This window comes from Lithobates pipiens, unplaced genomic scaffold, assembly GCF_037356315.1.
Source record: "Lithobates pipiens isolate NorthernLeopardFrog02 unplaced genomic scaffold, aLitPip1_a1.2 Scaffold_28, whole genome shotgun sequence".
Lineage (NCBI taxonomy): Eukaryota > Metazoa > Chordata > Amphibia > Anura > Ranidae > Lithobates > Lithobates pipiens.
Window position 1 is genome coordinate 1847543 of NW_027507789.1, and position 23981 is coordinate 1871523.

The 23981-nt window shown below is 46.4% G+C and overlaps 1 protein-coding gene across 1 annotated transcript in view; it reads left to right on the top strand.

Annotated features, from left to right (window-relative positions):
• Positions 1-763: 763 nt before the first annotated feature.
• Positions 764-23981, top strand: part of PIRT (phosphoinositide interacting regulator of transient receptor potential channels) — a 30096-nt gene continuing 6878 nt past the window's right edge. Inside the window, exon 1 of the mRNA XM_077458547.1 lies at positions 764-1135. Coding sequence (XP_077314673.1) covers positions 971-1135 — 165 coding nt within the window. The 5' untranslated portion in view covers positions 764-970. The remainder of the gene's footprint in view (positions 1136-23981) is intronic.

Consider the following 23981-nt stretch of genomic DNA (forward strand, 5'->3'; position numbering starts at 1 on the left):
CTTTAAATTTGTTGGATGTCCTTTTATTTTTTAAATTTTGCACCATTGAATCTTACATTTGTCGGATGTCTCTTTGTTTTTTTGTACCATTGCCTTTTAAATTTGTTGAACTTTTTTATTTATTTTTATTGTTTTATTATTTTGTACAGTTGCTTTTTAATTTGTGCAACAACTATTTTTTTTTTTTTAGTGCCACTGCTTTTTAATTTGTTGACCTTTTTTTTTTTTATCTTTATCAATTTAGCAATGTTGCCTTTTAATTTGTTTGACGTCTTTTTAGTTTTTTTTTATTTCACACCATTTGTTTTGTTTTTTTATTATTTTGTACAGTTGCTTTTTAATTTGTCTGACAACTTTTTTTTTTTTTATTTATTTTTTTCTTTTTTAATGCCACTGCCTTTTAATTTGTTGACCTTATTTTTTATCTTTATCAATTTAGCAATGTTGCCTTTTAATTTGTTTGATGTCTTTTTTTGTTTTTTTAAATTTTGCACCATTTGTTTTTTTTTTTATATTTTGTACAGTTGCTTTTTAATTTGTCCGACACTTTTTTTTTTTTTTTTCAATTTAGCGGTGTTGCCATTTAATTTGTCAGACGTCTTTTTTTTTCTTTCATTGCTGCTTCATATTTGTTCACCTGCTCTAATGAGTGATTGAAAAACAAAGCTTGGCTCCTCCTGAAGGTTTTCCATCTCTCCTCCCTGGACTCCCCCCCCCCCCCCCCCCCCCCCTCCTAAAAATACATCTTCCAGAAGTGCTGGATTCACGCCTGAACTGCCGGCTGGCCGGTCCAAACTCTCCGACCAAAACTTTGCACTCTGCACAATCCGTGCGGATTATTGCCCCCCCCCCCCCTTCTCCCGGAGCTGCACTCAGCGGAAATCTCCTAATGTGACGGCTGGGAAGAACGCGATTTGCATACCGCGCAGTCAGGGGCCAGGAAGGGGTTAAAAAGCATTAGCAGCCCATTATGCTGGCAAGAGCCTCGCCGGGAGAGGACGGACCGTACGGCTGCGACAGTGTGAGTCGCATGTACAGCGAGCAGGGAGGAGACCCCCACACCAGCGCGCTCCACTGGTCGCTCGTCACCAAACTTCTGCAGCTGCGCTACGATGGGAGCTGCCCCACCGACGATGTGAGTAGCACGCCAAACGTTTTCTTCTATTTCTGACGCTCCCACATATTCCTTTCCATCCTCCTGCCTGCAAAAGGAGCTTGCACTCTAATGTCTCCGCCGTCATTCCATTAATATCGATTTATATCTCTGGCGTGCCAGGCGGAGATATGGAGAAAAAAAAATCAGTGTGTGTGCGCCAGAGGGCGATCGCCCTACCATTGTATAAGTGATCTATGGCTCCGACATATACCGCAGCGCTGTACAGAGAACACAGAACCAACCAGAGGAGCTTACACTCTAATGTCCCTTCCCCCCACAGGCACATCAGTCTCTGTACAGAGGAGCTTACACTCTAATGTCCCCTCCCCCACAGGCACATCAGTCTCTGTACAGAGGAGCTTACACTCTAATGCCCCTTCCCCCCACAGTCACATCAGTCTCTGTACAGAGGAGCTTACACTCTAATGTCCCCCTCCCCCCCACAGGCACATCAGTCTCTGTACAGAGGAGCTTACACTCTAATGTCCCCTCCCCCACAGGCACATCAGTCTCTGTACAGAGGAGCTTACACTCTAATGTCCCTTCCCCCCACAGGCACATCAGTCTCTGTACAGAGGAGCTTACACTCTAATGTCCCCCTCCCCCCACAGGCACATCAGTCTCTGTACAGAGGAGCTTACACTCTAATGTCCCCCCCCCCCCCCACAGGCACATCAGTCTCTGTACAGAGGAGCTTACACTCTAATGCCCCTTCCCCCCACAGTCACATCAGTCTCTGTACAGAGGAGCTTACACTTTAATGTCCCCTCCCCCACAGTCACATCAGTCTCTGTACAGAGGAGCTTACACTCTAATGCCCCCTCCCCCACAGTCACATCAGTCTCTGTACAGAGGAGCTTACACTCTAATGTCCCCCCCCCCCCCCCACAGTCACATCAGTCTCTGTACAGAGGAGCTTACACTCTAATGTCCCCTCCCCCCACAGTCACATCAGTCTCTGTACAGAGGAGCTTACACTCTAATGTCCCCTCCCCCACAGTCACATCAGTCTCTGTACAGAGGAGCTTACACTCTAATGCCCCCTCCCTCACAGTCACATCAGTCTCTTTACAGAGGAGCTTACACTCTAATGTCCCCTCCCCCCACAGTCACATCAGTCTCTGTACAGAGGAGCTTACACTCTAATATCACCTCCCCCCACATCACATCAGTCTGTACAGAGGAGCTTACACTCTAATGTCCCCTCCCCCCACAGTCACATCAGTCTCTGTACAGAGGAGCTTACACTCTAATGTCCCCTCCCCCTACAGTCACATCAGTCTCTGTACAGAGGAGCTTACACTCTAATGTCCCCTCCCCCACAGTCACATTAGTCTCTGTACAGAGGAGCTTACACTCTAATATCACCTCCCCCCACATCACATCAGTCTCTGTACAGAGGAGCTTACACTCTAATGTCCCCTCCCCCCACAGTCACATCAGTCTGTACAGAGGAGCTTACACTCTAATGTCCCCTCCCCCCACAGTCACATCAGTCTCTGTACAGAGGAGCTTACACTCTAATGTCCCCTCCCCCTACAGTCACATCAGTCTCTGTACAGAGGAGCTTACACTCTAATGTCCCCTCCCCCACAGTCACATTAGTCTCTGTACAGAGGAGCTTACACTCTAATGTCCCCTCCCCCCACAGTCACATCAGTCTCTGTACAGAGGAGCTTACACTCTAATGTCCCCTCCCCCACAGTCACATCAGTCTCTGTACAGAGGAGCTTACACTCTAATGCCCCCTCCCTCACAGTCACATCAGTCTCTTTACAGAGGAGCTTACACTCTAATGTCCCCTCCCCCCACAGTCACATCAGTCTCTGTACAGAGGAGCTTACACTCTAATATCACCTCCCCCCACATCACATCAGTCTGTACAGAGGAGCTTACACTCTAATGTCCCCTCCCCCCACAGTCACATCAGTCTCTGTACAGAGGAGCTTACACTCTAATGTCCCCTCCCCCTACAGTCACATCAGTCTCTGTACAGAGGAGCTTACACTCTAATGTCCCCTCCCCCACAGTCACATCAGTCTCTGTACAGAGGAGCTTACACTCTAATGTCCCCTCCCCCACAGTCACATCAGTCTCTGTACAGAGGAGCTTACACTCTAATGTCCCCTCCCCCCACAGTCACATCAGTCTCTGTACAGAGGAGCTTACACTCTAATGTCCCCTCCCTCCACAGTCACATCAGTCTGTACAGAGGAGCTTACACTCTAATGTCCCCTCCCCCCACAGTCACATCAGTCTGTACAGAGGAGCTTACACTCTAATGTCCCCTCCCCCCACAGTCACATCAGTCTCTGTACAGAGGAGCTTACACTCTAATGTCCCCTCCCCCTACAGTCACATCAGTCTCTGTACAGAGGAGCTTACACTCTAATGTCCCCTCCCCCACAGTCACATTAGTCTCTGTACAGAGGAGCTTACACTCTAATGTCCCCTCCCCCCACAGTCACATCAGTCTCTGTACAGAGGAGCTTACACTCTAATGTCCCCTCCCCCACAGTCACATCAGTCTCTGTACAGAGGAGCTTACACTCTAATGCCCCCTCCCTCACAGTCACATCAGTCTCTTTACAGAGGAGCTTACACTCTAATGTCCCCTCCCCCCACAGTCACATCAGTCTCTGTACAGAGGAGCTTACACTCTAATATCACCTCCCCCCACATCACATCAGTCTGTACAGAGGAGCTTACACTCTAATGTCCCCTCCCCCCACAGTCACATCAGTCTCTGTACAGAGGAGCTTACACTCTAATGTCCCCTCCCCCTACAGTCACATCAGTCTCTGTACAGAGGAGCTTACACTCTAATGTCCCCTCCCCCACAGTCACATCAGTCTCTGTACAGAGGAGCTTACACTCTAATGTCCCCTCCCCCACAGTCACATCAGTCTCTGTACAGAGGAGCTTACACTCTAATATCACCTCCCCCCACATCACATCAGTCTCTGTACAGAGGAGCTTACACTCTAATGCCCCCTCCCTCACAGTCACATCAGTCTCTGTACAGAGGAGCTTACACTCTAATGTCCCCTCCCCCACAGTCACATCAGTCTCTGTACAGAGGAGCTTACACTCTAATGTCCCCTCCCCCCACAGTCACATCAGTCTCTGTACAGAGGAGCTTACACTCTAATGTCCCCTCCCTCCACAGTCACATCAGTCTCTGTACAGAGGAGCTTACACTCTAATGTCCCCTCCCCCACAGTCACATCAGTCTCTGTACAGAGGAGCTTACACTCTAATATCACCTCCCCCCACATCACATCAGTCTCTGTACAGAGGAGCTTACACTCTAATGTCCCCTCCCCCACAGTCACATCAGTCTCTGTACAGAGGAGCTTACACTCTAATGTCCCCTCCCCCCACAGTCACATCAGTCTCTGTACAGAGGAGCTTACACTCTAATGTCCCCTCCCCCACAGTCACATCAGTCTCTGTACAGAGGAGCTTACACTCTAATGTCCCCTCCCCCACACAGTCACATCAGTCTCTGTACAGAGGAGCTTACACTCTAATGTCCCCTCCCCCCACAGTCACATCCGTCTCTGTACAGAGGAGCTTACACTCTAATGTCCCCTCCCCCCACAGTCACATCAGTCTCTGTACAGAGGAGCTTACACTCTAATGTCCCCTCCCCCCACAGTCACATCAGTCTCTGTACAGAGGAGCTTACACTCTAATGTCCCCTCCCTCCACAGTCACATCAGTCTCTGTACAGAGGAGCTTACACTCTAATGTCCCCTCCGCCACAGTCCCATCAGTCTCTGTACAGAGGAGCTTACACTCTAATGTCCCCTCCCCCCACAGTCACATCAGTCTCTGTACAGAGGAGCTTACACTCTAATGTCCCTCCCCCCACAGTCACATCAGTCTCTGTACAGAGGAGCTTACACTCTAATGTCCCCTCCCCCACAGTCACATCAGTCTCTGTACAGAGGAGCTTACACTCTAATGTCCCCTCCCCCACAGTCACATCAGTCTCTGTACAGAGGAGCTTACACTCTAATGTCCCCTCCCCCCACAGTCACATCAGTCTCTGTACAGAGGAGCTTACACTCTAATGTCCCCTCCCTCCACAGTCACATCAGTCTCTGTACAGAGGAGCTTACACTCTAATGTCCCCTCCCCCACAGTCACATCAGTCTCTGTACAGAGGAGCTTACACTCTAATGTCCCCTCCCCCCACAGTCACATCAGTCTCTGTACAGAGGAGCTTACACTCTAATGTCCCCTCCCTCCACAGTCACATCAGTCTCTGTACAGAGGAGCTTACACTCTAATGTCCCCTCCCCCACAGTCACATCAGTCTCTGTACAGAGGAGCTTACACTCTAATGTCCCCTCCCTCCACAGTCACATCAGTCTCTGTACAGAGGAGCTTACACTCTAATGTCCCTTTGTATACATTGATCACCGGTGTAGAGGGGCGTCTCTCCACTCAGATTAGAGGAAAATACAGTTTTCACATTCCGTGTTTCTTTTATGGATATTATTATTTATTTTCATGATGATCATCGATTGTATAGAGAGAACGTTGTAACATAATTGCCAAATATTCTGCTGAATGTGTTGAATTATTGACTCTTATTTAATACTTGTAGAAGTGGATGGATTGTGTTATTGTCCTATGAAATGTGTAAATGTTCGGATATTTGGTATTGTGTCGTCCCGGACTGTGTGCTTCCTGAATGTAAACTTTGAAAAAATATATAATAAAATGTAATATGTTAAAATGAAAAGTGTAATAATAATAATAATAATAATAATAATCATAAATTATTATAACCATCATTGTATTTTGATGATGGATGATAATTATTATTTTTTTTCATCATCATGATCAGGGGTTCCCGGAGACCCCATATTTATTTTAAAGGGTTCCTCCAGGGTAAAAAGGGGGTTGGGAAAGGTTGCGCTAAAAGAAAAGAAACATCGACCCTTCAAAGTAAACGTTCAGTTAGCTTAGTAAATAAGACAAAGCTGCGTTCTCTTCAGTCACCCAATCACATGCAAGTAAAAATCTATTTTTTTTTTTTTTAATTAGTTTTTTCTCACGTTGATTTGGGTATTCAGAATCCAATATACATTTTGACTTGTGTGCTAAGCCAAGTAAAACTGTCTCCGTTCCTTTAGTAAATTAGCCCCACCGCACTTCTGAATTGGCAGCAGCAGTAGTTTCAGGGCAGATTGTGTTAGAACTTTGTTTGCATTGGAAAAATAATCCAAGCTATAATAATAAAAAAAATAATAAAAAACGTAATAAAATTTGTATTATACATAATAAATAAAAAATATATAACTTGATACCAATTAAATAAAATAAGAATAATGATAAGAATAAAATATTATAATAATTAAATTAAAAAAATTATATATTTATATATATAATATTATATTATATGCAGCAGCTAGTGCCATTTATTGGTTAATGAAGTCTAATTAGCGTTTTTTTCCCGTTCTTCCATATCGCGCTTGTTTTTTGTGAAAAATAGGACATTTCTTTCATTTTTTTTGTTTTATATATACACATACACATACATACATACATATATATATATATGAGATAGAGAGATATCTCTATCTATCTCGCTATCTCTCTATCTCTATATGTAAAATTGTACAGGATTTATATAGCGCCAACAGTTTGCGCAGCACTTTACACCATGAGGGCAGACAGTACAGTTACAATACAATTCAAAATTATATAAATATATAATATGTATGTAAAGCGCTGCGTAAATTGACAGCCCTATATAAGTACCTGTAGTAGTAATAATAATAATAATAATACAGGAGGAATCAGAGTTCCCTGCTTGCTAAAGCTTACAATCTAGAAGGGGGGGGTTAAGTGAAACAAAAAAGGAAATAAGTGTGGGGGATGAACACACACACACATACTTATTATTAAATAAACACAAATCATTTGTGATACTAACAATATTAAATACCAATTTAAGAAAAATTATAAAATAATAATAAAAAATAATAATAATAATAATAATATAAATAAAAAAATAAAACATTTTGCAAGTGCTGAAATCTCTCTAGCAAAGGATATTTTGGACCCCTCTGAACCAATTTGCTAAAGACAGATTTACAAATTTTCGGCATAAATTATCACGGGATGAACAGCACATGGGGACTCCGAGTATTTATATCTGACGGATGTCAAACTGGTAATAATAATGATGATAATATACAGGGGATCGTATGACTTGTAGGAGAGAGGGCTGAACAAATGTATATGTCGTTCTTTTTTAATTTGCGATAATGAGGGATGATCGTTTCCCACACTCGGCACATTTCCGGTCGGCAATCTCATTGGATGAGGCGGAGAGCCCCTCACTCCACCTTTTAGACTTGTCTATTACTTTTTGTTCTTTTATGCTTTTATTTCCTCTATATTGTTGTCAATATTTCAAAGTATAAAAGGATTACAAATTGGGGGGAAAGTCCTGGGAAACGATCGGATCCCATGTGTCAGGGGGCGCTAGATTTGGACCAGATGTCATTATTTTCGGTGTCCTGAGCCTCTAAAATTTCTGTGTGATTTTTAGCAGATCTAATTGGTTTCTGCCTCATATCTGATTCTCCTGTTCCATCAGCACCTCTTAAATTGGATTCCAGTCCCGCCAGGCCCCGCCCTTCTAATACATGTTGTTCTTTTTTTAATTTTCAAGATACAAGTGGTGCCCAACTGGGCAATGTGGAAAATGATACTATGTTGGGCACTCATAAAATTTGTTATGCATGGCATTGGGCAAGAATGGGGCGTACGGTATCTACAGTAAGGCAGACAATAGAGAATACCTGGTAAAAAAGTCATACATGATCTGGAGGTCACCTTCTCAATCGGGGGGGCCCAGATGAGTTATGAAGAGCAAACTAGGCAGGAAGATGATGTGTCCTGAAAAGGAACCTGGGGTATGAGGGTAGAGGGGGGGGGGTTGTTATCGGGGATCCCAGAGAATAAATGGAAGGGAAAGAGGGAAGTGGGAAAGAGGAAGGGGAAGGGGGGGGGGTGGCTTTGAAGGACTTAGAGGGTAAGATTTGGAAAGAAAAAGGCGCACTTCCTGATTAGGGTAACCTGGATGGGGCATCAAGAACAAACCAGGCAGGAGGGAGTGCCATAGTGAAAAGGAACTTGGGCTGTGAGGTTAGATTAGGGGGATTGTTACAGAGGATCACAGAGAAGATATACAGAAGAAGGGGGTAGTGGGGAAGTGGATGGGGGAGAAGGGGGGTTCAAAGGGTAAATAAAAGGGTGCCTTTCCTGATCAGGGTACCTAGATGGGTCATCAAGAACAAAACTAGGCAGGAGGGAGTGCCATTGTGAAAAGGCACCAAGAGTGTGAGGGTAGGCTTGCTGGCGGATGATTGTTATAGAGCTGTGGTCTCCAAACTGATACCCAGGGTTGGGTGCAGCCCGTTGCTTGGATTTATCAGGCCCTTGGTGTAATATTTCATTCTCGGAACACCAACAATGAAGCATATTTCCCCCACTGACACCAGCGAGGAGGCAAAGTTCCTTGCAATGACATCAATGATGGGGGGGGCACAGTTCCTCGCATTGACACCAATGATGGAGACACAGTTCCTCGCATTGACACCAATGATGGAGACACAGTTCCTGTCAATGACACCAATGATGGAGACACAGTTCCTGTCAATGACACCAATGATGGGGACACAATTCCTGTCAATGACACCAATGATGGGGGGCACCGTTCCTCTCAATGACACCAATTATGGGGGCACAATTCCTCACAATGACACCAACGATGGGGCATTGTTTACTCCCACTGATATTGGGGCGTTTTCTACTTCTAATGACTACAATTTGGCCCCCCATTAAGTCTGAAGGACAGTAAACTGGCCCTTTGTTTAGAAAGTCTGGAGGCCTCTGTTATAGAAGATAAAAAAGAATGTATATGGAAGTAGAACAGGGAGCAGGGTAAGACAAAAGGGGAAGTTTAGAGGAGAAGAGCGAATGAAAAGGTGCATTTCCTGGTGAAGGTACCCAGATGGGTCACCAAGAGCAAACTAGGCGGGGGGGGAGCACCATTGTGATAAGGAACCTGGAGTGTAATGTACAAGGGGGAGGGGATGGGGAGATGTTAGAAAGGATCATAGACTAGATAGGGAAGTGAAGAGGCAGCAGAGGAAGTGGGAAAGGGAAAGTGCTCTGAGTGTGTGTGTGTGGTTGGGGCGGGGGTTGGGTTTGAGGGTGCTTTGTTAGCGTTAAAAATTTAATTGACCAATCGTAGGTGAGGGGGCGGGTTGGCGACCAAACTCTGTTGATTAAAAATGTAGAGAAAGGGGAGGTCACCGACCAGTTTTGTAGAACAAGGTTGGCTAAAAGGGATTACAAATTCTTCGGTAGGTTATAAAGAACAGATCACGTCTATTCTCTCTGACCCAGATCAACGAGACCAGTTCTACCATGACTAAGACATTTCGCTGCTTATCCAAGAATTTTCTTCCACTCCAAGTCCAGTTGAATGCGACTCTAGCAGGATGGAGCCCCCTCTTAGTCGGGGTTCCCCCCATTTAGGGGTATTTAAGGGAGAAGTTTTCTTTCGTCTCCACAAAGTTGAGATTTTCTGCTCACTTCCTCTTCGGGGATAAGCTGGATCTCCGCCACCCTCCCTGGACAGAGAAGAAATTGGCATTTACAGCCGGAAATACTTCTCACCGGAAATACTTCTCGCCGGTTTCAGGAGTACCGCGGCACTCCTCATGGAACACTTGACTTTGGGCCAAACTATGCTTAAGCCACAATGTGAATGGGGTCCTTGACCATGTTTTTGGAAGTGAACAATGGTTGTACCACCTCCCAGGAGAACGGGTCTGTAACCACAGAATACTAGGGGTCCCTCATAAGTGTTTGCTGACACAGCCTGTAGAGTAAAGGTACGTAAAGCTGCAGACTTCGAATCTCGAATTTTGAACCCTCAACCACTGGCAACCTGGTACAGCAAGCCTGCCGCAAGAACTGGCTTAAAACAACCCAACACGGGGTACAGATTTTATAAAACATATGATATATCTTTTGTTTTTTGACCTGCTATGGCAATATACACTATATTACCAAAAGTATTGGGACACCTGCCTTTACACGCACATGAACATTAATGACATCCCTGTCTTAGTCCATAGGGTTCAATATTGAAGGAATTCCCATAGACACCCTCCTAAACCTTGTGGACAACCTTCCCAGAAGAGGTGAAGCTGTTATAGCTGCAGAGGGTGGTCTAATTCAATACTGAACCCTACGGACTAAGACTGGGATGTCATTAACGTTCATGTGTGTGTAAAGGCAGGCGTCCCAATACTTTTGGTAAAATAGTGCGTATATAGAACAAAAGACCAACCAGAATTTAATAAATGCTAATTACAAATTAAGCTTAATTAATTTGGTTTTGAAAGTACCAATTTCAGCAGCGAAATTTGCTTTAAAAATACTGTTTTGGGTGTATTTAGGGTCGTTTAGTATTCTTGGCATGGGAGGGATTGATCGTTTTGGGAATATAATTAACATGTTCAGCCAGAAAACTGACAGTAATCCCCCATCCAGCTCTCTCCTTAAAAGGGCCGGAGACTCGGAGCGCCTGACTTTTATGGAGGATCTCGGAGAGGTGAGTATGAAGACTCGGAGCTCCTGACTTTTATAGAGGGAGGATCTCGGGGAGGTGGGTATGAAGACTCAGAGCTCCTGACTTATTTTATGGAGGATCTCGGGGAGGTGAGTATGAAGACTCGGAGCTCTAGATTTTTATGGAGGATCTCGGGGAGGTGGGTATGAAGACTCAGAGCTCCTGACTTATTTTATGGAGGATCTCGGGGAGGTGAGTATGAAGACTCGGAGCTCTAGATTTTTATGGAGGATCTCGGGGAGGTGGGTATGAAGACTCGGAGCTCCTGACTTTTATGGAGGATCTCGGGGAGGTGGGTATGAAGACTCGGAGCTCCTGACTTTTATGGAGGATCTCGGGGAGGTGGGTATGAAGACTCGGAGCTCCTGACTTTTATGGAGGATCTCGGGGAGGTGGGTATGAAGACTCGGAGCTCCTGACTTTTATGGAGGATCTCGGGGAGGTGGGTATGAAGACTCGGAGCTCCTGACTTTTATGGAGGATCTCGGGGAGGTGGGTATGAAGACTCGGAGCTCCTGACTTTTATGGAGGATCTCGGGGAGGTGGGTATGAAGACTCGGAGCTCCTGACTTTTATGGAGGATCTCGGGGAGGTGAGTATGAAGACTCGGAGCTCCTGACTTTTATGGAGGATCTCGGGGAGGTGGGTATGAAGACTCGGAGCTCCTGACTTTTATGGAGGATCTCGGGGAGGTGAGTATGAAGACTCGGAGCTCCTGACTTTTATGGAGGATCTCGGGGAGGTGGGTATGAAGACTCGGAGCTCCTGACTTTTATGGAGGATCTCGGGGAGGTGAGTATGAAGACTCGGAGCTCCTGACTTTTATGGAGGATCTCGGGGAGGTGAGTATGAAGACTCGGAGCTCCTGACTTTTATGGAGGATCTCGGGGAGGTGAGTATGAAGACTCAGAGCTCCTGACTTTTATGGAGGATCTCGGGGAGGTGAGTATGAAGACTCGGAGCTTCTGACTTTTATGGAGGATCTCGGGGAGGTGGGTATGAAGACTCGGAGCTCCTGACTTGTTTTATGGAGGATCTCGGGGAGGTGGGTATGAAGACTCGGAGCTTCTGACTTTTATGGAGGATCTCGGGGAGGTGGGTATGAAGACTCGGAGCTCCTGACTTGTTTTATGGAGGATCTCGGGGAGGTGGGTATGAAGACTTGGAGCTCCTGACTTTTATGGAGGATCTCGGGGAGGTGAGTATGAAGACTCGGAGCTCCTGACTTTTATGGAGGATCTCGGGGAGGTGAGTATGAAGACTCGGAGCTCCTGACTTTTATGGAGGATCTCGGGGAGGTGGGTATGAAGACTCGGAGCTCCTGACTTTTATGGAGGATCTCGGGGAGGTGGGTATGAAGACTCGGAGCTCCTGACTTTTATGGAGGATCTCGGGGAGGTGGGTATGAAGACTCGGAGCTCCTGATTTTTATGGAGGATCTCGGGGAGGTGGGTATTAAGACTCGGAGCTCTGCATTTTTATGGAGGATCTCGGGGAGGTGGGTATGAAGACTCGGAGCTCCTGACTTTTATGGAGGATCTCGGGGAGGTGGGTATGAAGACTCGGAGCTCCTGATTTTTATGGAGGATCTCGGGGAGGTGGGTATTAAGACTCGGAGCTCTGCATTTTTATGGAGGATCTCGGGGAGGTGGGTATGAAGACTCGGAGCTCCTGACTTTTATGGAGGATCTCGGGGAGGTGGGTATGAAGACTCGGAGCTCCTGACTTTTATGGAGGATCTCGGGGAGGTGGGTATGAAGACTCGGAGCTCCTGACTTGTTTTATGGAGGATCTCGGGGAGGTGGGTATGAAGACTCGGAGCTCCTGACTTTTATGGAGGATCTCGGGGAGGTGGGTATGAAGACTCGGAGCTCCCAGACTGCTCGGCGAGTCTATATTACATTTCTGTGTATAAAACGAATTAGCGAGCACTTTTGTTCCTCTGCGCCAATAAAGCCCCCCCAGGAGGAGTTGTTTGGGGTTATCGGAGGATTCTCGGTGCCAGAGACAGACATCTATCTGGATTCACCCTCTGCAGTTCCCACATCCCACTAATTGCTTTCTTTGATGGGCGGAAATTAATCTGTTTGATGGTTTTAGAGATGACTGACGCAGCCTGAGACTGTGGCCATATGCCAACGGGGCACCTCCCAAGCCAGCTCATGCCCACGTCTGGGGTGGCAAAGCTTGGAGTGGTTTGATCCGTAGAATGAGGAATGGCGAGCTGTTTTTTTAAATGCTAGTCACATTTAGTAGGCATTAAAGCGGAACCCCCCCCCCCGATGGAAGATTTTGCTTTGCTCCCTCCTTTCCCCTCATCTCCTGTTATTGTCACTTCTTTTGGGGGGGGGGGGGGCAGGTACCAGGTTACAACACCCACTTCCAGTAGGATGCATTCCATCAATAGTCCCACCAGCAACCACCAACAGGTCCCAGGAGGCTGCTGGTGGTCCACACTAAACATGCCGGGGGACCTGAACACCGGCAAAGAACTGGCACAGGGCGAAGCATCTCCCAAATTTGGGAAGCATTGGGGAAGAACTCAGTCCCAGCAGTCTCCTAGATTCTACTAAATGCTTACTGAAGATCGGCAAGTGCCTAATGAAGCTCAACAAGTACCTGATGAAGCTCGACAAGTGCCTAACGAAGCTTGACAAAGTGTTCAGTCCCAGCAGTCTCCTAGATTTTAGTAAATGCTTACTAAAGCTTAGCAAGTACTTAATGAAGCCCGGCAATACCTGATGAAGCGTGATAACTGCCTAATGAAGCTCGGTAAGTGCCTAATGAAGTTCAACAAGTGCCTAGTGAAGCTCGGTAAGTGCCTGATGAAGCTCAGCAAGTGCCTAAGGAAAGCTTGGCAAGTGCCTAAGGAAAGCTTGGCAAGTGCCTAATGAAGCTCAACAAGTGCCTAATGAAGCTCGGCCAGTGCCTAGTGAAGCTCAACAAGTGCCTAATGAAGCTTAACAAGTACCTAAGGAAAGCTTGGCAAGTGCCTAATGAAGCTCAACAAGTGCCTAATGAAGCTCGGCCAGTGCCTAGTGAAGCTCAACAAGTGCCTAATGAAGCTTAACAAGTACCTAAGGAAAGCTTGGCAAGTGCCTAATGAAGCTCAACAAGTGCCTAGTGAAGCTCGGCCCAGTGTCTAATGAAGCTTGATCAGTGCTCAGTCCCAACAGTCTACTAGATTCTACTAAATGCTTACTGAAGCTTGGCAAGTGCCTAATGAAGCTCAGCAAGTGCCTAAGGAAAGCTTGGCAAGTGCCTAAGGAAAGCTTGGCAAGTGCCTAATGAAGCTCAACAAGTGCCTAATGAAGCTCAACAAGTGCCTAATGAAGCTCAACAAGTGCCTAGTGAAGCTCGGCCAGTGCCTAGTGAAGCTCAACAAGTACCTAATGAAGCTTAACAAGTGCCTAGTGAAGCTCGGCCCAGTGTCTAATGAAGCTTGATCAGTGCTCAGTCCCAACAGTCTACTAGATTCTACTAAATGCTTACTGAAGCTTGGCAAGTGCCTAATGAAGCTTTCTAAATGCGTGTTAAAGGATAAGTCCACCTGAACAGTAAAATCTCTACATCTACAGCCACGCACGATCGAACACTTACCTATCCATCCCTGTAAAGAAGAAATCACTATACATACATGCAATCCGATCCCATGCTGAGCTGTCAGCCGCGGCTTTGCTGTGTAAGCGGTGTGCAAAGGACACAGCCGACAACGGAAGCCCCATAGAAAGTCTATGGGTGACGTCACTCCCCATCCATTTCCCAGCCGTTGTCGGCTGTGTCCTCTGCAGAGCTTCCCCCGCTGGAGATCGTCTTCTGAAAAAGTACGTATAGCGATTTCTTCTTTACAGGGCTGGATAGGTCAGCGTTCGATCGATGCGTGTCTGTAGATGTAGAGATTTTCGTGTTGGGGTGGAATTATTCTTTAAAATTCTACAGCTAGCCCCTTCCCTGAGAAGAACATGACAGGGTCCCTTTAAAGCCCACCCCCCGCCCCTCCCCCCCACAGTGGTGACTGAAGAGCGTGCAGACCGAGCCGTGCGATTTGACTATGTACAGAATATTCAGCACTTGCCTGTAAATATTATTCTGTGCTCCGCTGCGGATCGCATTCAAACTACTGCAGGTGAAATTTTCTTCTGTAAACAGCCCGGATGTCCCCTTTAAGGGGCAGAAAATCTAAACGGGAAATTTGCCTAAAAAAAATAAATAAAACAAAACCACAGACTGAAGATGTATTATATGGCAGCTGAGCCGTCCTTACATGTGTGTGGCGGCTGCATTTGTTTTCTCTATTCAGGATTTTATTATATTTGATTATAGTTTCCCCCGGTGATCCCTGTCTTAGGGGGGCAACACTCACCCCCCCCCCCCCGCACTGTAACTATGGAAAGCACGGGGTGAGATGTCCCACATGTGGAAGTAATGAGCGTTGTGGAGCTTGTGAATAATTTACAGCCCGTTCACCCATTAGCCATTTAAGCAGCTGATGGGATATCACCGGTTCAGGCTGGTGGTGGGGGTGTAATGGTGTGGGGGATGGGATATCACCGGTTCAGGCTGGTGGTGGGGGTGTAATGGTGTGGGGGATGGGGTATCACCGGTTCAGGCTGGTGGTGGGGGTGTAATGGTGTGGGGGATGGGGTATCACCGGTTCAGGCTGGTGGTGGGGGTGTAATGGTGTGGGGGATGGGGTATCACCGGTTCAGGCTGGTAGTGGGGGTGTAATGGTGTGGGGGATGGGGTATCACTGGTTCAGGCTGGTGGTGGGGGTGTAATGGTGTGGGGGATGGGGTATCACCGGTTCAGGCTGGTGGTGGGGGTGTAATGGTGTGGGGGATGGGATATCACTGGTTCAGGCTGGTGGTGGGGGTGTAATGGTGTGGGGGATGGGGTATCACCGGTTCAGGCTGGTGGTGGGGGTGTAATGGTGTGGGGGATGGGATATCCCTGGTTCAGGCTGGTGGTGGGGGGGTAATGGTGTGGGGGATGGGGATCCCCATCTTCTGATGGCTCCTTCCAGCAGGATAATTCCCCATGTCACAAAGCTCCAATCATCTCACCACTGGACAATGAGGTCCCTGTCCTCCAATGGGCTCCACACTCACCACATCTCATCCAATAGAGCACCTTTGGGATGTGGTGGAACGGGAGATTGGCCTCATGGATGGGCAGCCGACAAATCTGCAGCGACTGTGTGATGTTATGATGTCACTATGGAGGAAAATCTCTGAGGAACGTCTCCAATGCCTTGTTGTATCTCTGCCACCAAGAATGAAGGCCAAAGGGGGTCCAACCCGCTACTAGGAAAGGGGATCTAATAAAGTGTCCGGTGAGTGTATATTATTGTTCAAACGGTAAGCAGGTTCACCTGGCGGTAGCCCCCTACTCGGAAGGTACAGCAGTACACCAGAAGCCTATTATCGCTTAGCGGTGGATTACACAAACCCCCAGTGGGTTTCTACCCCAGACCTCCATTATGAGAGGGGGGGAGGGTAGGTGTCCACCTCAGCAGAGGCTGCATTGAGGAGCAGCCAAGTCCCGGCACCCCACACCCCATTGTCCTCAGAGGCAGCTGAAGCTTCACACTGACATTTATGTTCTCCAGGCCAACTGTGACATTGACCCCACAGGTAACCTTCACCCCGCCGTCACCACTTATAGATACAGCTGCTCACACTGACCTGGGGGCTTCTCTTACATCCTGCTGGGTCAATCGTTTGAGGTAAAAGCAGCAATAAATAAAAAACAAAAAAGAACATTGCATGCTTAAAACCCCAACCACATTCTTGAATTCTTGGATTTCCATCCTCTGGTTTCTTTGGCTTGGCAACAACCAAGAAAAGAGGAACCCCCCTCCCCCCCCTCCACTATTCAGCGGGTCTGGGTGCTGGAAATGTTTTATATTCCGTAAATCATTTGTAGTAAAGAAGAAGAACAATTTCAAGCAGTCACAACAACAAATAAAAGCGTCGCTCGATCCTCGCAGCATATAGAAATAACCAACCAATGGCCAGCAGGACATGTGACCGGTCAGAAAGACTCATCGGGGTCCTTCATTGGGAAATGTTCCGATTGTCTCCGGAGGACAATACATTGTAGATTCAGCCGGATATTATATTTGGCCAAAGACAGGCAGTCTTGGTAAAAACATGAACATGTCCATCTGGGCACAGTGCATCTCCAAGAAGAACGGACTTCACTTGGGTTATAAAATGAACAAATACTGTAGCTGTTGACCTTTAGGAAACAGATTCAGGGCCTTGAAAAAGTATTCACACCCCTTGAAATTTTCCACATGCTGTCATGTTACAACCAAAAACGTGAATGTATTTTATTGGGATTTTATGTGATTGCTTTGACCTTCTGGTGCCGCCATTTTGGATTGGGGAGCCAGTTGCGACACCCTACAAAGCATGCACGAGGCATGGCAGGGAAGCCAGACTGGCCCTACAGCAGTGTCTCTCAATTCCAGTCCTCATGGCCCAGTAACAGGTCATGTTTTCAGGATTTCCCTCGGATGAAACAGCTGTGGTAATTACTAAGGCAGTGAAACTGATCAAATCACCTGTGCAAAATAATGGAAAGCCTGAAAACCTGACCTGTTAGTGGGCCATGAGGACTGGAATTGAGAAACACTGCCCTACAGGAAGGCTGCAAGTGGTGGAGGATGCGGGCAGAGCGAACATTATTCACGCTTAGGAAAAGGGTTGAGGAAGTGGAAGAGCGTATCCACCCAAAAAAAAAAAGTGCCTGCCCCCCCCCCCCCCCCCCCACGAAATAAAAAAAGAGTGTGTGTAAAGGCAGGCGTCCCAATGCTTTTGGCAATATAGTGTATATAGAGTGAGGCATGATGCCAAACATACTGACAAGTAATGTATGGTTTACATACAATGTAATCGTTAATTGCCGTGGTTCCAGAACTGGAGCCGGTTTACAGTAAAGGCTGATCTGGCAATAATCGCGGTGCTGATGTTCCGTACTCACATAACGTCTATTTGTGGAGCCAAATCGCCCCAATTATACATCATTGTCTCCGAGTTCTCGCTATCTTGGCAGAACACAAAAGTCAGTTAATCGCACGTCCAGCGTGCGTAGGAGGCATTAAATGATTGGGGACCTCGGGGTTAATCACTCTCACTCTGCGATGATGACCCAGTCGTCACATTCCAGATATTTTTCACTTTGATCTCCTGACAAATGGTCCGTCTATGATCTCAGAAACCACTGAGGTCCTCCTAGAACGTTAGACGCTGATTGGTGGAAATGCTCTCGCATTCCGGAACAAAGTATTTCTTCTCAACACTTTCCCACTTTTTTTTTTTTTTACCATGAATAGATCTAAGCCGGGACACATCTCACCGAGGACAATGGGTGATGAGAACCTGTCCTCTCTCGCTATCACATGACGCCAACCATAGTCCTCTTCTCTGCATTGGCTTGAAGGAATTCTATGAAGAGAAGAGAATAAATTCCCGCGTGGTCACCAATTTATAGAGGAATGTTGAAGATAATCCTTCCATGGAGCTCCCGCCTTTTCCATCTTCTGAAATTTGATTGTCAAGTCTCAACTGAAAAAGTTAAAATGGCTCTTCAGGTTTCGGGTTTTTATTGGATAGATTTTTTTTGTGGGTTTGGACTTGTTCTATTTTCTTTATTCTATTTTCTAAATTAATCTTCCAGAAGATGGTTATATTCTTTCTATTTTATTCTATTTTTATTCTAATCTATTCAAAATTTAAATTTCGGAAGGTGGCTATATTCTATTTTATTCTATTTGAATCTATTCTTTTTTTTTTCCTATTCAATTTTGTAACATTTTTGTAAAATGTAAAAATAAAATAGAATAGAAAAAAAAATGTAAACTAGAATAGAAAATAAAGGAATAGAACCGAAAAAAAAAACTAGAATAGGAAATTTAAAGCGGGAGTCCGCCGGGACTCCGCGTTTTTTTTTTTTTTTTTTAAAGCCAGCAGCTACAAATACTGCAGCTGCTGACTTTTAAAATAGTGACACTTACCTGTCCAGCGCGCCCGCGATGTCGGCACCCGAAGCCGATCTGTAGATCGTTTCTCGGGTGCTGCCGCCGCCATCTTGGGTATGGGAATCAGGAAATGGAGCCTTTCGGCTTCATTTCCCGGTTCCCTACTGCGCATGCGCGAATAGCTCTGCGCAATAAGGACGGTCCCCGCTGCCTCTGGGATCTGTGTGTTTTCCCAGCAGGCAGCGGGGCACTTGCGGAAAGGGGCGTAATCTACGCCCCTTTCCGCAGAGAGCTATCCCGGAAGTGGGTGCAGTTACCTGGATTATCCAGGTAACTGCACCCCCCTCCCCCCTGAAAGGTGCCGATTGTGGCGCCGGAGGGGGGGAGGATTCCGATGAGCGGAAGGTCCATTTTAGGGTGGACCTCCGCTTTAAAAAAATGAATAAATAGAAAAAAATTGAATCTTTTTCTTTTTTTTTTCTATTCTATTTTCTATTTGTGTTTATTCAATTTTTTTTATTTCCTATTCTATTTTTTTTTTCGGTTGTATTTCCTTTATTTCTATTTTACATTTTTTTTTCTATTTTTTTTTTTTTTTTAAATCTATTCTGTTTTATTTTATTCTATTCTTCTATTCTTTTCAAAAAAAGATTCAAATAGAATAAAATAGAAAGAATATAGCCGTCATTTTTAAAAGAATAAAATAAAACAGAATAGGAGAAAAAAAAAAAATGTAAAATAAAATAGAATAGAATTTTTTTTTTAATTAGAATAGAAAATAAAACGGAAAATTTATATCAAATACTTACCGTAATTTTCCTTTCCTGATAGGCTCCATGGCAGCATACGTGTGGGTAGCCCCGCCTCCACGATTACCCAATAGGACCCAACTCCCATAAATCTTTGCTCCTGGCCACTATCAGTGTTCCGTAACTAGCCGACTCCAGACATTTGGGAGGGAACTCCTGCTGCCATGGAGCCTATCAGGAAAGGAAAATTACGGTAAGTATTTGATATAAATTTTCCGTTTTCCTGAAAGGCTCCATGGCAGCATACGTGTGGGAAATAACTCGCCAAACACACCCGGGTGGGCAAAATGTCGAGCAAAGAACAAAAGTTTATTTAGCATTGTCAACCGACAAAACTTGCAAACCAAAATTAACAGAAGACAGAGCCGCTGGCTCTACACAGTAATGAGAAATAAAGGTATTAATAGAAGACCAAGAGGCCGCTCTGCAAATAACTTCAGGCGCCACATGGCGAGAAGCTGCCCACGATGTTGAAATACTCCGTGTTGAATGAGCCGTTAATGCCTCAGGAGGAGCCAAGCCCTTTGCTCTGTACGCCCTCTGAATGATCTGAATGATCCAGGTAGAGATAGATCTAGCCGAAGCTTGCAATCCTTTATTCTTGCCATGAGGGAGAACAAAAAGAAATTTCGTTTGTCTAAAGGGAGCTGTGACTTCCAAATATTGTTTCAGCGCGTGTCCTACGTCCAGAGGATGAACATCCTGACTCTCTGAGTTTTTGAAAGTGGGAAGCACAACTTCCTGATTCTCATGGAAGACCGAGGTTACTTTGGGATGCGATCCCAACATGGGAATCAATACTGCCCTATCTGGAAAGAAAGTCAGAAAGGGTTCTTCCGAACCTAGATTCCTAATCTCAGAAACTCTCTTGGCTGAGGTTATAGCTACCAAGAAGATGGTCTTGAGAGTGAGATCCCTTATGGACAGAGGCTCCGTAGAATCCTTTCCAAGGTTTGAGAGAAAATCCAGCACTAAAGGGAGGTCCCATTTAGGAAACCTTGGTTTTCTTTGGGGTCTGAGCCTAGTAGCTCCCTTGAAGAATTGTTGTACCAGTGCATGGTTTGCCCAGGAAATACCCGTAAAGGCTGAAATAGCCGATACTTGCACTCTCAATGAACTGATAGCTAGAGGTAAATCAAGGCCTGTTTGAAGAAAGCTTAGTATGTCTTGTATTGTTGGAGAACTGCAAGAATTTTCTCTGGAGGACATATGGGCCGAAAACTTGGACCATATACGCTCATATACCCTATTAGTACTCCCGCGTCTGGAATTGAGAAGGGTTGGGATGACCTCTTCCGGACAACCAAGAGCTTCTAGCCTTTCCCTCTCAAAAACCATACCTTGAGGTTCAGACATGATGGGCATGGATGTAACCTTGTGCCTTGAGATAGCAAATCCGACCTGAGAGGCAGGGGAACTGGCTCTTGATAACTGAGGAGCAGCAGTAGAGGGAACCAAGGTCTGTTGGGCCAGAAAGGAATTACTGCGAGAATCTCCGCCTTCTCTGACCTGAGTCTCCGAAGGAATTGCAGGATCACCGGAACTGGAGGGAAGGCGTAAGCTGTCTGAAACTTCCAATGTTCTGTGAGGGCATCTATCCCATATGCCTGGGGATCCCTGAACCTTGAGTAATATTTCGGGAGCTTCCGATTGCACGGGGAAGCGAACAAGTCGACTTCCAGGGACAATCCTAAGGTCAGGAGCCAATCGAATACTTCCCGGTGTAGAGACCACTCGTTGTTGTCCAACTCGACACGCGATAGGAAGTCCGCCTGAACATTCTGCACCCCTGGGATGTAGACTGCAGAAAGGTTGGACAAATTCTTCTGAGCCCAATTCATTATTGGCTCCGTCTCCTGTAACAGGGACCAGCTGCGAGTTCCCCCTTGCTTCTTTACGTAAGCCACCGCGGTTGTGTTGTCCAACCTTAGCATGACCGAGGCATTCGCTGTCAGATGATGGAATGACCGAAGCGCCTGGAAGGCCGCTCTTAGCTCCAGAACATTGGAGACGACTCTCTGTGATGGAAACGTCCACCTGCCCTGAGTGACCTCCGAAAGGCAGTGAGCGCCCCATCCTCGGTTGCTGGCATCTGAAGTTACCGTGACCCATGAGATGGGAATGATTGAATGGTGGTTGCGCAGGTTCTTCCCCTGCAGCCACCAAAGAAGAGACGTCCTCATGGCTGGAGTGAGGAATATGCGCTGTGTCTGGCTGGATAAGTCCCACTGTTGTAGAAACCCCTTCTGAAAGGGACGAGTGTGCCACTGGGCCCACTTTACCATGGGAATGGTGGCTGACATTGTGCCAATCACCCTCAGACATTGGAGAGCCGAGAGATGGGATGCTGCAAGGGCTGCATGAATCCTGTCTCGTATGACTCCAACCTTCTCTTCTGGAAGGGCGATAGTACCTTCTGCTGTGTTGAACTGCGCCCCTAGGAAAACAAGAGACTGAGTTGGATCTAGGTGACTCTTTTCTAAGTTCAGAAGCCACCCGAACTCCTGTAGAGTGGAGATGACTAGGTCTTTGTGCTCCAAGAGCTGATCTTTGTTCTGGGATAGCAGAAGAAGGTCGTCGAGATAGTGATGGAGACGAACACCTTTGACTCTGAGAAAGGCCACAACTGCCAAAAGAACTTTGGAGAAGACCCGTGGGGACGTTGTTAACCCAAAGGGAAGACATGTAAATTGAAGATGTTGAATGCCTACTGCAAAGCGGAGGTATTGTTGAAACTCCTTTGCCACGGGAACATGGAAGTAAGCGTCCTTCAAATCGACTGATATCATCCAGTCCCCCAGATACACGGACTGCTGGATGGTAAGCAGAGATTCCATCTTGAACTTCTCTTTGCGAATGAAGGAATTGAGATGGGTCAAATCTATTACCGGCCTCCATGTGCCATTTTTCTTTTGAACCAGAAACAAAGGGGAATACATGCCCTCTCCACGTTCTTCTTCTGGAACGGGAACGGCTGCGCCTTGATCCAGTAAAGAGTTCACGTAGGTCAATAGGACTTGTTTCTTCTCTTTTGATTCTGGAAGATTTGTGGGAATAAATCTTAGCTTTGGGGTGCTGATAAAACCCACTTGTGACCTGAGGAAATTGTTTTTACAGTCCAAAAATCCCGAATTGAGGCCGCCCAAACATGCCTGAAGTGGAGAAGACGAGCCCCCACCTGACAAGTTTGAGCGGGCCCAATTTCAAAAGGATTTCGCGGAATCCTGCTTGCCGGACGAACCCCCTTTTGAGGTATTTTTGAAAGAAGATTGCCTGGATCTCCATGACCTTGAGAATTCTCGACCAGGTCTATAGCTCCGCGCCTCCCTGGCACGATCAGGGCCTTGTCTTCTAGGAAATGGACGCCTTTGATTTTGAAGACGTCTGTCCTGGGGAAGAAACCCAGATTTCTTGAATAGGGGAGTCTTTTGCTGATTCAATAGAAATACCCCTCAGGAATTCCTCTACAGAATCAGCCCATGATTCTATGGCCTTGGATACCGCTGCCATTGCAAGCACTGGTTTGCAAGCCATTCCAGAAGTCAGATATATCCTCTTAAGGTCTGAATCGATCCGCCTTTCCAAAGGATCTTTAAAGGATACCGTATCCTCTAAGGGTAGGGTTACATATCTCATCAAACGCATGAGCGCTGCATCCACCAGTGGTGCTGACTCCAGGTGCTTCACATCCTCTTCTTTAAAGGGATATAATTTCAGGATTTTTGACTGCATGGAACCCTTTTTATCCACCTTGCTCCATTCCTCGGTAATAATGTCACCCAACTCTGAAAGGAAGGGAAAAAATTGTCGCTCCTTATTGAGCTGTTTAAAGAACTTTCTCTGCTTTGGTGGGGAAGTAACAGGGTCTTCCCACTACAGAGCCTCTCTCACTGCTTTGACCAACGAAGGCACCAGTCCATAGTCAAAACCTAAACTAGGATCCTCACAGTCAGATTCACTATCTGAGATGGGAGCAGATAGGCGGCTTGGCTGAGAGGATTCCCATGTCTCCTGCAATGGGTTCTCTCCAGGTGGAGGAGCCAATAATTCTGACGGGGATTCACACAGCTGTAGAGCATCCCTCTCCTGCAGAGACTCCTTCACAACCCGTTTTACTATTGCCTCCAAACGCTGGTCTGCACCATCCCTTTCATCTGCAGCTTTGGAGAAGCAATGATCGCATAAGGATACGTCCGAAGGAACAGGCATCCTGCACCCCCAGCATGATTTTTCCGTACGCTTGCTGGAGTGAGCAGCAGGGGGGTGAGAATAATTCTTATTATGCTGTTCAGATCTTGACCTATGCTGGCTAGATCTTGAGGAGGATTTATGGCGGTGTGATCTTGATGATCTACTGCG